The sequence below is a fragment of the Apteryx rowi genome, unplaced genomic scaffold, assembly GCF_003343035.1.
Source record: "Apteryx rowi isolate R43461 unplaced genomic scaffold, aptRow1 scaffold_102, whole genome shotgun sequence".
Classification (NCBI taxonomy): Eukaryota; Metazoa; Chordata; class Aves; order Apterygiformes; family Apterygidae; genus Apteryx; species Apteryx rowi.
Genome location: NW_020447220.1, coordinates 59,422 through 72,543, shown reverse-complemented (window position 1 = coordinate 72,543; position 13,122 = coordinate 59,422). Strand labels below are relative to the sequence as shown.

Below are 13,122 nucleotides of genomic sequence, written 5' to 3'. Positions count from 1 at the left end.
CGGCCACAGGGCTCAGAAAATAACAAAGCTTTCTCGTTAACAGTTCACTGGTTATGCCTACATAGTAAAAAATGTGTAGCTTGATTAATGCCTTCCAGATGGTTAATTGAAAAAAGAGGGGGGGTGAATGCACCAGTCTCTCCCCCCTCTTCAGCGCTACACACACACATTGCACAGGAAGAAGACTGCATTAAAGGGTGAGGGGAGCAGTATATTTGAGAAATAGGGGCAGCCTGTTAACTCTAGGGCAGCATGGCCAAGCTGGTAAGTTAACTATTGATTCGCTCCATTGCTGCTTCGCACCCACATTCCCTATCTAACCCCCTCCAAAAAAACACCCCAGCCTGGAGAACAATGCTGCTTCGTGTGCAATGCGTAACRTGCTTGTGTGAATTCTCCTTGCTGGTGCGGCCATTGGCACACGCAAAATTTTTGCACTGATTTTGTACGCTCCGTGCAAAACCATGCTGTGGGCACCACACGGCTCTGCCCTCCCCGTGCGCTCTCATGTCCACCCCCAAAGCAGCATGGACTCCCTTCTCAATCTCTGTGTATTTTGGGGAGGAGGGGGGAAGGGAGTGCACCCCTCCCAACTTAGGCAAATCTTGAACGTGAAATCACTTGCACAAGAGCGAATCTGTTAACAGAGCCAGGAGTTGACGGAGCAGGAGCGATGCACTTCACTGGGAAGGGAGGGCCACATTGGTGGCTCCAGGTATCCACATTCGGTGATTGCAAGGTGGATGTAATTGGGGGGGGAGGGTATGGATGGGGGGCTGGCTTTGGGTTATCAGGGCAACTGGGGAGGAAAGGGGGGAGATATCATGATAAATTATTCCTCTGCATACCTCACTGCAGAGCAATTTAATCAACACATTTTTTGTTTTGTAGACATGTGTCCTCTGTCTCTCTTTTACAAATAGAAACATCTCTCCTCTTCTCCCCTGTCCATAGCCCTGCCTACTCCCAGTTTCTTTGTCTCCCTCATGGATAGACAGAGGAGGAACACAAATACCTCCCCACCTTGTTAATAAAGATTCTGCCTTGCTGACGTGAGTCACGAAAGATTTAAGCTATGCAGTTGAGGGTGAGCCGCATCCAGCCCCCCACCCCACACACCTCCCTCCCTCCCACCACAGCTCTCCCTGGTTACCAGGGAAACAGCAGCCCCAAATGCTGCCTTTCACGTCTGCCTTTCGTCCCTCCTTTTTTTTTTTTATTTTATTTTTTTAATATATATGTATTTTTCCCCTTTCAGAATCACCACCACAGCCGCTTGCATGATGGATCTGAGGAGGTACCCCCTGGACCAACAGAACTGCACGCTGGAAATTGAGAGCTGTGCGTATGCTTTGCGCCCTCCTCCTGCACCACCCCATGATGGCCATGCAGTGCCATGTGCAAACACCCCTCAGCCGGGGCTGCCTGCCCAGGGGTTCCCTCCCCGGGGGCGTTACAGGCCACCTGTCCCCGAGGACACGCGCCAAGCCCCGTGGATCCCAGCTGAGAGCGGTTGGAGACCTGCACTCCAGGGGCTGCGGGTGGGACCCAGGCCCCCTTGTCCAAGCTCCCCCTTGAGGGAGCCTTGCGGGTGAAAAGCCAAGGAGAACTGAGCTCCAGCGGTGGGTTGGGCATTAAAATCCTCCTTGTTCTCAAGAGGGCTGTAGGAGCCTCTGTTGACGCTGAGGARGCCCTGGGTAACCTGGCCTGACCTCATGGCTGACCCTGCTCTGAGCAGAAGGTGGGCCTAGAGACCTCCTGAGGTCCCTTCCCGCGTGAATTTTTCTTTGACTCCTATAAAAAGCCTTTCCAGACCACAGTGGTGAAGGAAGTCCAGCTCTCCCTCATAAAAATGCATCGCAGTATCCCCACAGGAGCGGTCCAAAACAGCAGATCTCACAGTAATGATGATGCAGCTTCAGTGGTGATTATCAGAGAATTGCTTTTTTCATAAAAGAGGTCCCACAGCATCTGTAGTCAGAAAGCTCTGTGTTGCCTTCACAGCCCTGACTGTGTCTGGGAGCCCCAGCTCCCGCTCGTGTTTTGGGTTGCTTAGGATGCGCAGCGATTGCAGCACTTGGCGTGGTGGGTAATGGAATGTAAATTAGGTCTTGCTGGAGGCACTAATGAYATGTCATTTCTGGCACTTTTTAGTATTTTGAGAATAGTTTACCGTACAACCAAGAAAACAGAAGGCAGAGAATTACCCACAGTTCCCCATGTTGTGATTTTGTTCTTAATGGGACATGTCAAGCCAATTTGTTAGTTGAAGCTATGTTTCCTTACAATATTTCTAAGATCCATGCAGAGATGAAGAGATTCAACATTTATTTCCTCAAAGCTTTTGCCTCTTACACACTTGGCACATTTGAATCCACAGGGCTCCATTTTGTTTGTTTCCAYGTCCACGCAGCTTTGGAACAATAGTCCTGTTCATGGCTTGCTTAAAAAAAGAAAAAAAAATCCACCAAAATAACCCTTTAATGGTGTTGGTGTGATGGATTTGTAAAGCAGCAGTGGGTGGCAGGAGTCTCCTTCTCCACAGCAGCTAGTGGCGAATGCGGAGGGCTCCCATGTGGCTGTGGGACCTGTTTTTGTGCAAATTGGCCTGGCTCACCCCATCCCCCCTCACAAAACAGCAGARACCTGAGTTAGTTGGCCTTCCTAGGGCAGCATGGCAATCCTCCCTGAGCTGTGTGGTTCATCTCTCTGGATGTTTTGGGTGTCCTGCCTCGTCCCATCACTACCTTTGGCACTGGTACCTTCCCTTTTTCTCCCTGGCCCCAAAATCTGTAAAATGCCTGTGGCAAAAGGTACAGTGGCCAACGGTACAGCCAGGTGACGTGAATGATGCTAAAAGGGGATCACAGGAGAGTATATCCAGGAGATAAACCTACATTGCCAATGTAGGTTTATCTATCAATGATCTGTTGATCAGACAGAAAAATGTGACGAGGTAGGCAACAAACAGGCTGTTAATCTGACATTTTAAAATGTTATATCAATACTTTATGGTATTTATATTTGAAATGACTTGTCTTTTTGAACGTTCTTTTACTTTTTAAAAGTAAAATGGAAATTTGGTTCTCTTTAAAAAGCTGGAAATCAAAGTGAAGTATTTATTTTTAGAATGAACAACCTTTCCCTTTAGAATCACTTTAAAAAATGGTTTCCTGAAAAACATGTTTGATTTCATATTGCATAATGCTATGATCAGAAAACCAGATTGGTACCTGATATCAGCAGGTCATAGAATATACGGAATAGGAACTAGTTAACTGAGAGATCTAAAATTAGTTACTGTAATTTGACATTTTCATTGCTGATCAGGAAGTAAATTTAAAGTCACTGCTGTTAAATTTGTGGATGATGAAGATAGCAGTCTGCGTGGCTTGCTCGCTGCACATTTGAATACATCCAAATTTGAATGCATCCAGAATACATTTGAATACAGCTAAATGCAGAGCCCTGTGTCTGGGTGTGGGAACACAGGCCAGACTGACAGACTGAGGGACTGTATCCGGAGGAGTATCCACCAGGGAAAAAGATCAAGGAATCGCAGTGGCTGAGTACCACTGCTGGAGGTTTCATAGCAGGGCTCTGACAAAAAAGGCTGGAGTGAGCCTTGGTTATGTAAGCCAGGGGAGCAGTGAGTCAGAGCAGGGAATCGATTGGCCTCTGTGTATGTCGCTGGTGAGACTAGGAAAGGGGCCATGTCTAATTCTGGTTTCCATAATTTAGAAAGGAAGTTGAGAAGTCAGAAGAGGTTGAGAAAAGATGCTGAAAAGTGGTTCAAAGGCTAGAGCAGATGTTTTGCAGTAGGAAACCTAAATAGCTCAATCTGGTTTGTTTACTGAAAAGGAGATGGAGAGGTGACTTGTTTACAGGCTGCATGCACCTCTGCAGAGGGTGAATGCTGGGTGGAAAGGGCTTAGTAACCTAACAGAAAAATTCAGAATAGCCACCAGTGTCTGAAAGTCTGAGCCAGATAAATTCAAATATAAAATTGCACACGGCATTTTTAGCTACAAGTGTTTAAGCCACTGGAATCAACCACCAGGGGGACTGGGGGGCTCCATGGCTTCTTGATGCTTTCCACCCTTGGTCTCAATATTTTGCTTTTGGAGAGATACTTCAGCCAGACACAAATATCAGTTCCTGTGCACAAAACTGGGGTAATTGAGGCAGTCCGACAGCGTGTGACACCCCAGTGCTTGCAACAGATGAGATGACCTTCCTGGTCCAGGTCCTTCCTGGCCTGAAACTCTGAATCTTTGTGGACTTACGCCTGTGGGTGTTTTACCATTTACTGGCAGTGGGAGCAGAAGCAGGCAGTAGTGGGGAGGAGGTGGAGGCCTGGTTTAGCTGAGCTACACCAGGAGCAGATCTGGCTTAGCATTTGGAGGATTGTTATTATTTTTTAGCACCTGTGAATAAGTGCAGTAATGACTGAGAGTGCAGGCAGAATGTAGGTTTGGAGACTAGAGTCACAGGATAATTTCAGTTTGGAAGGGACCTCAGGATGTCTCTCATCCAGGCCCCTGCTCAAAGCAGGCTCAGCTCTGAGATCAGACCGGTAGCTCAGGACTCTATCCACTAGGAAGCTGCAGTGTGGCACCATTCTGAAAAGTTCAGCTCTGATCCAGGGGAACCTTGTGCCTTTGAGTCTAGGGAGAGGAATTCCTCCTCCATGGTACGTTGAACAGCTCTTTGTTCCACCAGCCTCACTAATAAACTGGTGTTGGTTTTGGTGGCAACTCTCCGTAGTGGATGTTAGCCTGCAAAAAGCCTTGCCAGGGATTGCTAGCCAACTGCGTCTCTGCTTCAAGGGCTTATGGACTAGGCAGGCTGCTGTGCTGACTGTGAATAAAAGCTGTCTCTGGGCATAGGTAAAGTTCACACTCTAAATGAAACCTTTCACAGTGAGGTACCAAAGCCTGTGCATTCCTCATTTTAGTGCTGTGTATGCATAGAGGTGCTCCCATTCAGCTCTGCATGCTGGCACACTGCTTGGAATAAAAGGCTGTCCCTGGATTTGTCCAGAAACAGCCATGGTGCTTCAAAACCTACCTTGCCAGAACCTGTGTTAATTTTCAAGTGGAGATGAATCTTTGTCCTCAGGGACCCAGGCAGGGCTGTGATCATCACAGTAATGAGAGCAGAGCTGCATGATTTGCTGCCATGGGCCTCACTCCTGCTGAGGCCAGAGCCAACTGGAGAGTTTCTGAGCCCTGCTCCTGGGACTGTGTATTTGGGCTCCTCAGCACTTCCAGCCTGCTTAGCCCTTGTTACCTGGCAGGGATGGTTTGGGGTTAAAGTAAGAGGCTGTACCCTTCGTGTAGTTAACCTCTGAATGAATTCATTACCCTGAAATGAAAGAGATAAGCATTTGTTGCCAGCCTGACTCCCCCTGCTTTTTTCTCCAATTAATGCTCTTTTCAGCTGGCACTTACTAAAAGCGGCTACCTATCTCAGAGACTCTGTCCACTTCCCAGCTCCAAATTTTGACTGAGAGTGTTTAGAAGAGGGTGATGCTCCAATGCTCAGATTTCTTTTTTCACTGCTGTTGTAAATGTTTTTCTCTCTGGGAATTTTTAATACTTAGAGGCACTGTTTACCGAGTCCACATCAAAAAGTATTGTGTGATCTCCCCCTTCTGGTAAAAGGAGGCAGTTTTTAAAAAGGAAAATGCTGGGCTGGTGCATTTGACAGAGGTTTGTGATGCACAAGTCCCTGTCATGTCAGCCGTGAAGATTATCTAGCACAAGTCAAAAGCTGATGGACCATTTCCCAATTTTTTCTCCTGAATTCTAGCCGAAAGTAGGAGTTCTGACCATTTTTTTCTCTTCTCTTGGGGACCGTACTGCCAAGCTCAGCTGATGAACCAAAGTATCAGCAGGAGAGGGGCTATGCTTGCTATCTGGTGGCATGGGCTTTCCTTTGGATCCTCTTTCAGATCACTGAATAAAAATGGGGATGCCATTTGCTTCAGCTTGTCAGCTTAGTTCTCTCTTTGTGCTTTTCTGCAGATGGTTATACAGTTGATGACATTGTGTTCTTCTGGCAAGGAAACGATTCTGCTGTCACGGGGATGGAGGTGCTAGAACTGCCCCAGTTCACCATAATTGAGCAGAGGCTGGTCAGCAGGGAAGTGGTCTTCACCACAGGTGAGTCTCTGCCCAAAGGATGCAATGGAACATGTAAACCCTGTGCTGATCAAAGTCAATCTGCTTGCTCCTCTAATTTAGATACTGAAGCACTAATTTAAGGTCATCAACTGTTATCCTGCTCCTTTGGAAAAGAGGTGTCTTCTGTGCCTGCCAAATTTGCCTTTTTTAACTGCCTATCTTCAGAGAGTTATAGGATGATGGGTTTTTTTTCCTGCAGTTATTTTCATTTCTTAGGCAAAATACCAGCTGAGCTCAAAACAGAACCTCATCAGAAGGTTCTCAGCCTTTGTGTTATTTTTATGTGATTTGCAACTGGTTCTTGTAGCCAAGGTAGGTGTAACAGTAAGCAGAAGTATATTTCTGTTAAAAAGCAAGCGGTCTATGGAATGACAGAAACCCATCTGCACACCACAGTCAAAAGGCCTGGAGAAAATACCCTGGATGGTTGAAATACTGCCAGTTGAATAGTTGGAGGGGCTTGGATTTTGGTTACTGTCTTTGCTTTGATCTGGCATGCAGTTCACTGCCAAAGCAGTGTGCTACACACCTGCGAGATAGGATGATTTTCCAAATGCCATGAAATCACTGCCAAAGTCTATCAGTGACAGTGGCAGATGGTGCTGTTGTTACAATAGTGCCTGCGGGGCATGCCAGGAGAAGGGTCCATTGTACTTGGTGTTCTGGAGATCCACAATGAGAGGCAGTCCTGGCCCCCACAGCAGCTTGCAGTCTAAATAGCTAAGACCTACAAAGATGAACAGGTGAAGTACCTTGTTCAAGTTATGCAGAAGGTAAATAATGGGGAGAGGACCTAACCTCATTTCTTCCCAGTCTACTTTGACCATTAAAGACTGTTGTTCTCTTATTAGTTTAACCACCAACCAGCAGTTAAACTCATACTCAGGGCAGCCTGCTATGTTGCTGAAGGGACAAAGGTGGGAAGGAGGAAAGGCTTGGACTCTGTTTCACAGAAAAGAGAGAGGTGATGTTTGTTTCTGTTAAAATGACCTTGCTCCAGTGAAAGGGCTGTAAAAATACTTATTGTTGTTACTATCCTCCATTAGGTTTGCTAAAAGTTTAGGAGGAAATTGCAAGAACTTGAAAAAAAAAAGACCTGCAGATTAACTTGAAGTGCTCCATTTGCATATGAATTTGCCCAGTCTGGCTATAACCTGTTTTTAGAACAGCATGGGAAATATGTGATTCAGATCTTCATTGCTGTTCGGAGGAAAAGCTAGCACATGAAACAATGGAAAATCATCTCACTGCATCCAGATATAGGGTTAAAGTCTCCCATGTAAGACTGTCTTATTGGCATGTAGCATAATGGCAGTTTCATCTGAGTACTGAACGGACATTCTCCCATGGTGTCTGACATAATAATATTACTTAGGTAGAATTTATTTTCTTCTTAATATTCTGAGCGAATTGAGCAGACTCTAAAGAGCCTCTCCCTAAAGCTGATGAGTCTGCAAAATCAAAGGAAGGAAAGAAGAGAGATTCCTCACTATCACTGACTCTTGAGCACATTTTCCAAATGAAATTTCAATTTCTAACCTGGACTCTTACCATAAATACAGCCTTGCCCTCCTCTCAGACAACATCTCCCTTTAATATCTCATTGACAGGTTCATATCTCCGCTTATCCTTGAGTTTCCGGATTAAGAGGAACATTGGTTACTTCATCCTCCAGACTTACATGCCATCCATCCTCATCACTATCCTGTCCTGGGTCTCCTTCTGGATCAATTACGATGCTTCTGCTGCACGAGTGGCGCTGGGTAGGTACCTTTTCATTATACATTGAAGAAAGTGTTTTCTGAGAGAAGTCAGCTAGAACAGAACGGCTCTGGGAAAGAAAATATCCTTTTTTTTTTTTTTTTGGATGAGGTAGCAGTGAATCAGATAGTTCTGTCAGACATTCCTTCCCAAAGGAAGGACATTTCTTCTGAGATCAAATCTGGGAATATTCTGCCTGCAGAGACACTTCTTTGTTAGAAAAGTCAGTACCTCCAAAGCTTTAGCCCATATTACTGGAATCAGTAAAAACTGCACTGTAAATTTCTGTGGATACAAGTTTAGACTCTCTAACAAAGACATAAATGGTCACATCTTCTCAGACATATAATACTGTGACATGCCGTGAGCACACTAGTTTTCTCACTCTGGTTTGTACCTGTTTTCTTAAGAAAAAAGTCTGGGCACCTCTTAATCAACAGGTATGCTGGTAGTATGTTAGTTGGATGATAAATTCAGAGAATGGGTGGACAAAGAGCAGTAAGGACGGTGAATGAATGGCTGAAAGATGATAAAAATAATTGAAATGGCATTACACATTCTCATGATATTTCATGCCCCATACAGACACTTTTTGCATCTGAAGACCTTCATTATCAAGGCAAATGTGGGACAGTAGTTAAGGTCCAATTTCTTCTTAAACACATGCTCCTCTAAATAGGGATGTTTTCCTATATGAAGAAAAAACGAGGTCTTTTAAGCAACAGAAGGGAAGTGGGGGTGGATTGCAGATGAGAATTTTGAAGAAGGAACAGTAGAAAGGGTGGATGACTGGCATATAAGAATGAGGCTGTGCAACATTACAGAAAGTTCAGAGGAATAGAAGAGGCAAAGGAGGAGGGATAAGGATTTCAGCTGTGAGTGGGAAAAGACTCAAAAAGGCAATGGAGCAAAGGTGGAGGCTGGGTCTTACAGAGAAGGTCTGCGGATTTAAATCAGCTCTAGGAGAAGACAGAGGTTTTGATAGAGTCAGAGGAAGGGTGGTTTGTACAAAGGTGGGTAAGGGAAAGGATTTGAATGTGGTCATTTGCAGAGGCTGGAGCAGAGAGACAGGGAGGGGCCAACAAGAACATTGCAAATTATAAAGGTAAGTCGCACTGGCGCTAGTGTTACCAGTGAGGGGAGAAAGAAAGACCATGGCAGACATTGCTGGCACAGTGACAGTACAGACAGAAGGGTGGAGATGAGATGCACAGCTGTTGAATTTCTGCTGACATCTGGATTCACAGGAGAAGACAGAAGAAAAACACTGTAGAAGATCAGGACTGAAACAGCTCTCCCTGAGCCATTCCTGACAGCTCTCTATCTAACTTGTCCTTAAAAAGCTCCAAAGAACGAGACTCAACAGCCTCCTCTGGGCACTTTTACTTGCTCATACTGTTAGAAAGCTCTTATTTATCTCTGTTCTAGGTCTCCCTTACAGTTTAAACCACTGAACTTTTTGTCCTATTCTTAGTTGACATGGAGAACAGGTTATTCCCCCTTTCTTTGTACCAAATTTCTGGATATTTAAAAACTGTTGCCATATCTCCCTTCTCTCTACTCTTGTTTGAACTGAAAACTCTCAGTTCTTTCAGTCTTTTATCAGGAATGACAGTAAATACATGGTAGGGGTGAGGGGGAAACAGGATGTGCAGAGAGATACTTAGGAGCTATCACTGTAGAGGTGGGAGCTGAAACCAGGAGAACAAATGAAGTCATGGCGATTGAGGGAGCTGGAGGCAAATGATATGATCTGAAGAACTGCCAACAGGGAGATGAGGAGAAGAGACACTAGAAGAAAAGGGGATCATTAAGGTAGTAAGAAAAGCAGGACAGCTGAGGTAGAAAAGAGAGAAGAGAAGAGAAGACTAGGTTGAAGAGGTACAGCAACTGCCCCAAAAGAAGCATGAAGACCCATTGCCATCCTTTCAGAGCTTGCAGAAGACTAGAAGAGACAGATTTGGGGCCGTCCTGAGACCAGAGAAAGGGAGAGGTTGAGAAGAAGCCCAAGAAGAGGAATGAAGGCCATGAGAATAACTATGGTGCATCATGCTCTTGGAGACCAAGAAGGTGAAAAAAAATAAGGTGGTCAATGAGACCAAGAGATGTTTGTTTCAAGATGCAGACCTGCAAAGGAGAGAATGAGAGCCATGTGAGGCGTGTGTAAAGATAGCTGAAGCAGAGCGTGGTAAAGCTGATGAAAGGAATGTGGGAATTGATATGGTCAAGGATAGAGATGGAAGGCTATGAGGCAGGCAAAAGAAGAGAAAGCCGTGAAGAGGGAATCTCTTCTCTCTTTCTCATATTCATGGCACTGGAAAGACAAAAGCAGATTATAAATTCATGCCAAGGGTACTGAGCCATTCAGTAGTGCCTAGGGAAGCCTGATGAATTCATAAAGTGGAAGAAAGGGAGAAGAGGTTAAAAGACTGAGAGCAAAACTGAATGCTCCCTGGCTCACTGAGAGAAAGAAGAAGGGTTAAGGAGGACTTAGAGAATGGTGGGAGGTTGATCCCCATCATCCTGATGATATTCAGCTTGGACATTTTCTCCCACTGTTGACAGCTGGTTTATTTTCTGCAGTGATTTATAGTGGACATCTGGGCTTAGAATAACTACAGTTTTCTTCCCAGTTGTGCTGCTCCCATCGCTCGTGATGTTCAGCCTGGCTGGGAGGAGGGATGGGGAAGCTGAGAGTGCCATTTCAGGACCCCCCCTCCCCAACCTTGGTAACAGAGCGCCTGCCCTCTCCTTGCAGGGGTCACCACGGTACTTACAATGACTACCATCAACACCCATCTGCGGGAGACCCTCCCCAAGATCCCTTACGTCAAGGCTATTGATGTTTATCTCATGGGCTGCTTTGTCTTCGTGTTCCTGGCACTCCTGGAGTATGCATTTGTCAACTACATATTCTTCGGGCGAGGCCCCCGGCAGCAGAAGAAACAGAGTGAACGGATCAGCAAGGCCAACAATGAGCGCCACCGTTATGAGGAGAAGAGGGTGAGAGAGCAGGTTTGTCTCCTTCTTTCATTGTGGCAGGAGAATTCAGACTCTCCACTGTTCATTCAACCCTGGGTGAGCTGTGGAGCAGCCTTTCTCCTCATCACCAGAGATGAACTCCAGTTCCCTTGTCTGGTATACATAGGTCTTCTGAACTTTGCAGGCAAATGCCTAGAAAGACCTCTTTCCAGTGATTACCAGGAATTTTTTGTCCTCTATCATTTGGTCATCATCCTGAACCCAGTCTCATCAAGACTGTCCTCTTGCAAGAGGAAGGTGTACCCAAAAGTACCGCTGTGGCTTTTGGTCCTACTCTGTTGGCAGAATCACATTATCCAACTCACAAGTTTGCTGCAAGTGCAGGTAACTGGTCTTTCAGTTCCAGCATTAGTGGACAACCTTTTCAGAGGTGGAAGTCCAGGTGCAGTGCCCACAAATAACCTAACCAGTGGCATCATTGCACCAAAAACAGTTCAAAATCATCCCTTTTAGTCTGATGGCATGGCCATRTGTGCACCATGCACAGAACTTCCTTGCTACCTTTCTCTCTGTCTCCCCTGTTCTAGGTTGACCCTTATGGTAACATCCTCCTCAGCACTCTGGAGATGAACAATGAGCTGCTGGCCACAGACATGATGAGCAGCGTTGGCGACTCTCGAAACTCTGTCATGTCCTTCGAAGGCTCAGGAATCCAGTTCCGCAAGCAGCTGGCCTCTCGGGATGGATTTGGTCACCACCCAACCCTAGACCGCCATGTCCCACTGACCCACCACGCCGCGGCCCGCAACCGTGCCAACTGCCGTCTCCGCCGACGGTCATCTAAGCTGAAGCTCAAAATCCCAGACCTGACAGATGTCAGCACCATTGACAAGTGGTCACGAATCATTTTTCCAATCACCTTTGGATTCTTCAACCTTGTTTACTGGTTGTACTATGTAAATTGATGCCTGCAGCCTCCAAGAGAGTTAGGGACAGACACTCAGACAATGACAACACAGGAGTGTTGTGGTCTTTTGGGTTTGGGTTTTACTCTTTACTATCATTACCATTTATTCCTTTGATTCATTAGATTTATTCTAAGCTTACTCTTCTCTTTTCAGCACATGTAGAACCGCGGAGTGTGAGGGGGGGATAAGGGAGAGAAGGGTGTAAGGGAGGGATTTTGGTTTCAGGGAGGGATGTGTTTGTCTCAATTTTGGTTTCCTGCCGATGGACTTAAACCATTGTAAAAAAAAACAAAAAAAACAAAAAACAAAAAAGAAAGGAAAAAAAGCAAAAACAAAAAACAAAAACAAAAAAACAACAAAAAAGAAAAGTTTATAAAAAGGGGGGGAGATTTAAAGAAATTGAGTCAAAAACTGGTGTGTGGGGGGGTAGGTTATCTTTGGCTGTGCTCACTAATGCGCTATCCTCACTTCCATTTCACTACCAAATTTCATCTTTCTCTTCTCAGTATTATTATATTTTTTTAATCTTTCTTCTATCTCTGCTCTTAACCCCTTCATGTTTATTCCTTCATGGATTCATGAGATGGTGGGGTTTCATTCTCATGCTACAAGATTTCTCTTTTCCTTTTCTCTCTCCCTCTCTCTTGCTTACAAGCCTAAAAGAATCTTTTAAACCAACAAATAAAAAGAATATTTATTTTGGAAGATCTGGGAAGGGGGGAGGACAGGGCAATTATTTGGGAGGGAAGGGGCAATGTGGGCATATGGGAGGGGGGTGGGAGGAGGGAGCTTATCAAAAACAAAGGCACATTTGCAAGTTGCCTTTTTCCACCTTCAGGAGTTTGCAAGCTGTTTTTCCTGTGTGAATGTGTGTGTGTATGCAGCGCATCTGTGTGTGTATGTATGCAGATATGGATGCGTGTGTGCAAGCATGTTTTCTGGGGTGGGGAGCAGGGGAGGGGGGTTTTGTAATGTCTTTTGTAGAAAGAGAACACAGATGACATTTAACCGGCAGTGTTTTGGGGGAATAGCAGGGTTTTGTTTGCTCATTGCAACTTTGAGAGGTTGGAGATTGGAGTCCCAGCCTATATCAGAGTCACAGAGCTGGGGACTGTAGATCATGCAAATATATATTTGCTGAGGAGAGGGAGAGGTTTGGGTATCAGCCATGGGACAGTGCCAGTGTCCCCAGCTGGCATCTGATCCCAGGTAGACTAAGCTGA

The 13,122-nt window shown here is 45.5% G+C and overlaps 1 protein-coding gene across 2 annotated transcripts in view; it reads left to right on the top strand.

Annotated features, from left to right (window-relative positions):
• Positions 1-11,968, top strand: part of LOC112965726 (gamma-aminobutyric acid receptor subunit beta-4) — a 77,915-nt gene extending 65,947 nt beyond the window's left edge. Inside the window, exons 5-9 of one of the 2 annotated variants that reach the window (XM_026065020.1) lie at positions 1,259-1,341; positions 6,030-6,167; positions 7,799-7,951; positions 10,708-10,952; positions 11,519-11,968. In XM_026065020.1, coding sequence (XP_025920805.1) covers positions 1,259-1,341; positions 6,030-6,167; positions 7,799-7,951; positions 10,708-10,952; positions 11,519-11,896 — 997 coding nt within the window. In that variant the 3' untranslated portion in view covers positions 11,897-11,968. Of the gene's footprint in view, positions 1-1,258; positions 1,342-6,029; positions 6,168-7,798; positions 7,952-10,707; positions 10,965-11,518 lie in introns of both variants that reach the window. The other variant, XM_026065009.1, reaches the window with a different exon arrangement.
• The last annotated feature ends 1,154 nt before the right edge of the window (positions 11,969-13,122 follow it).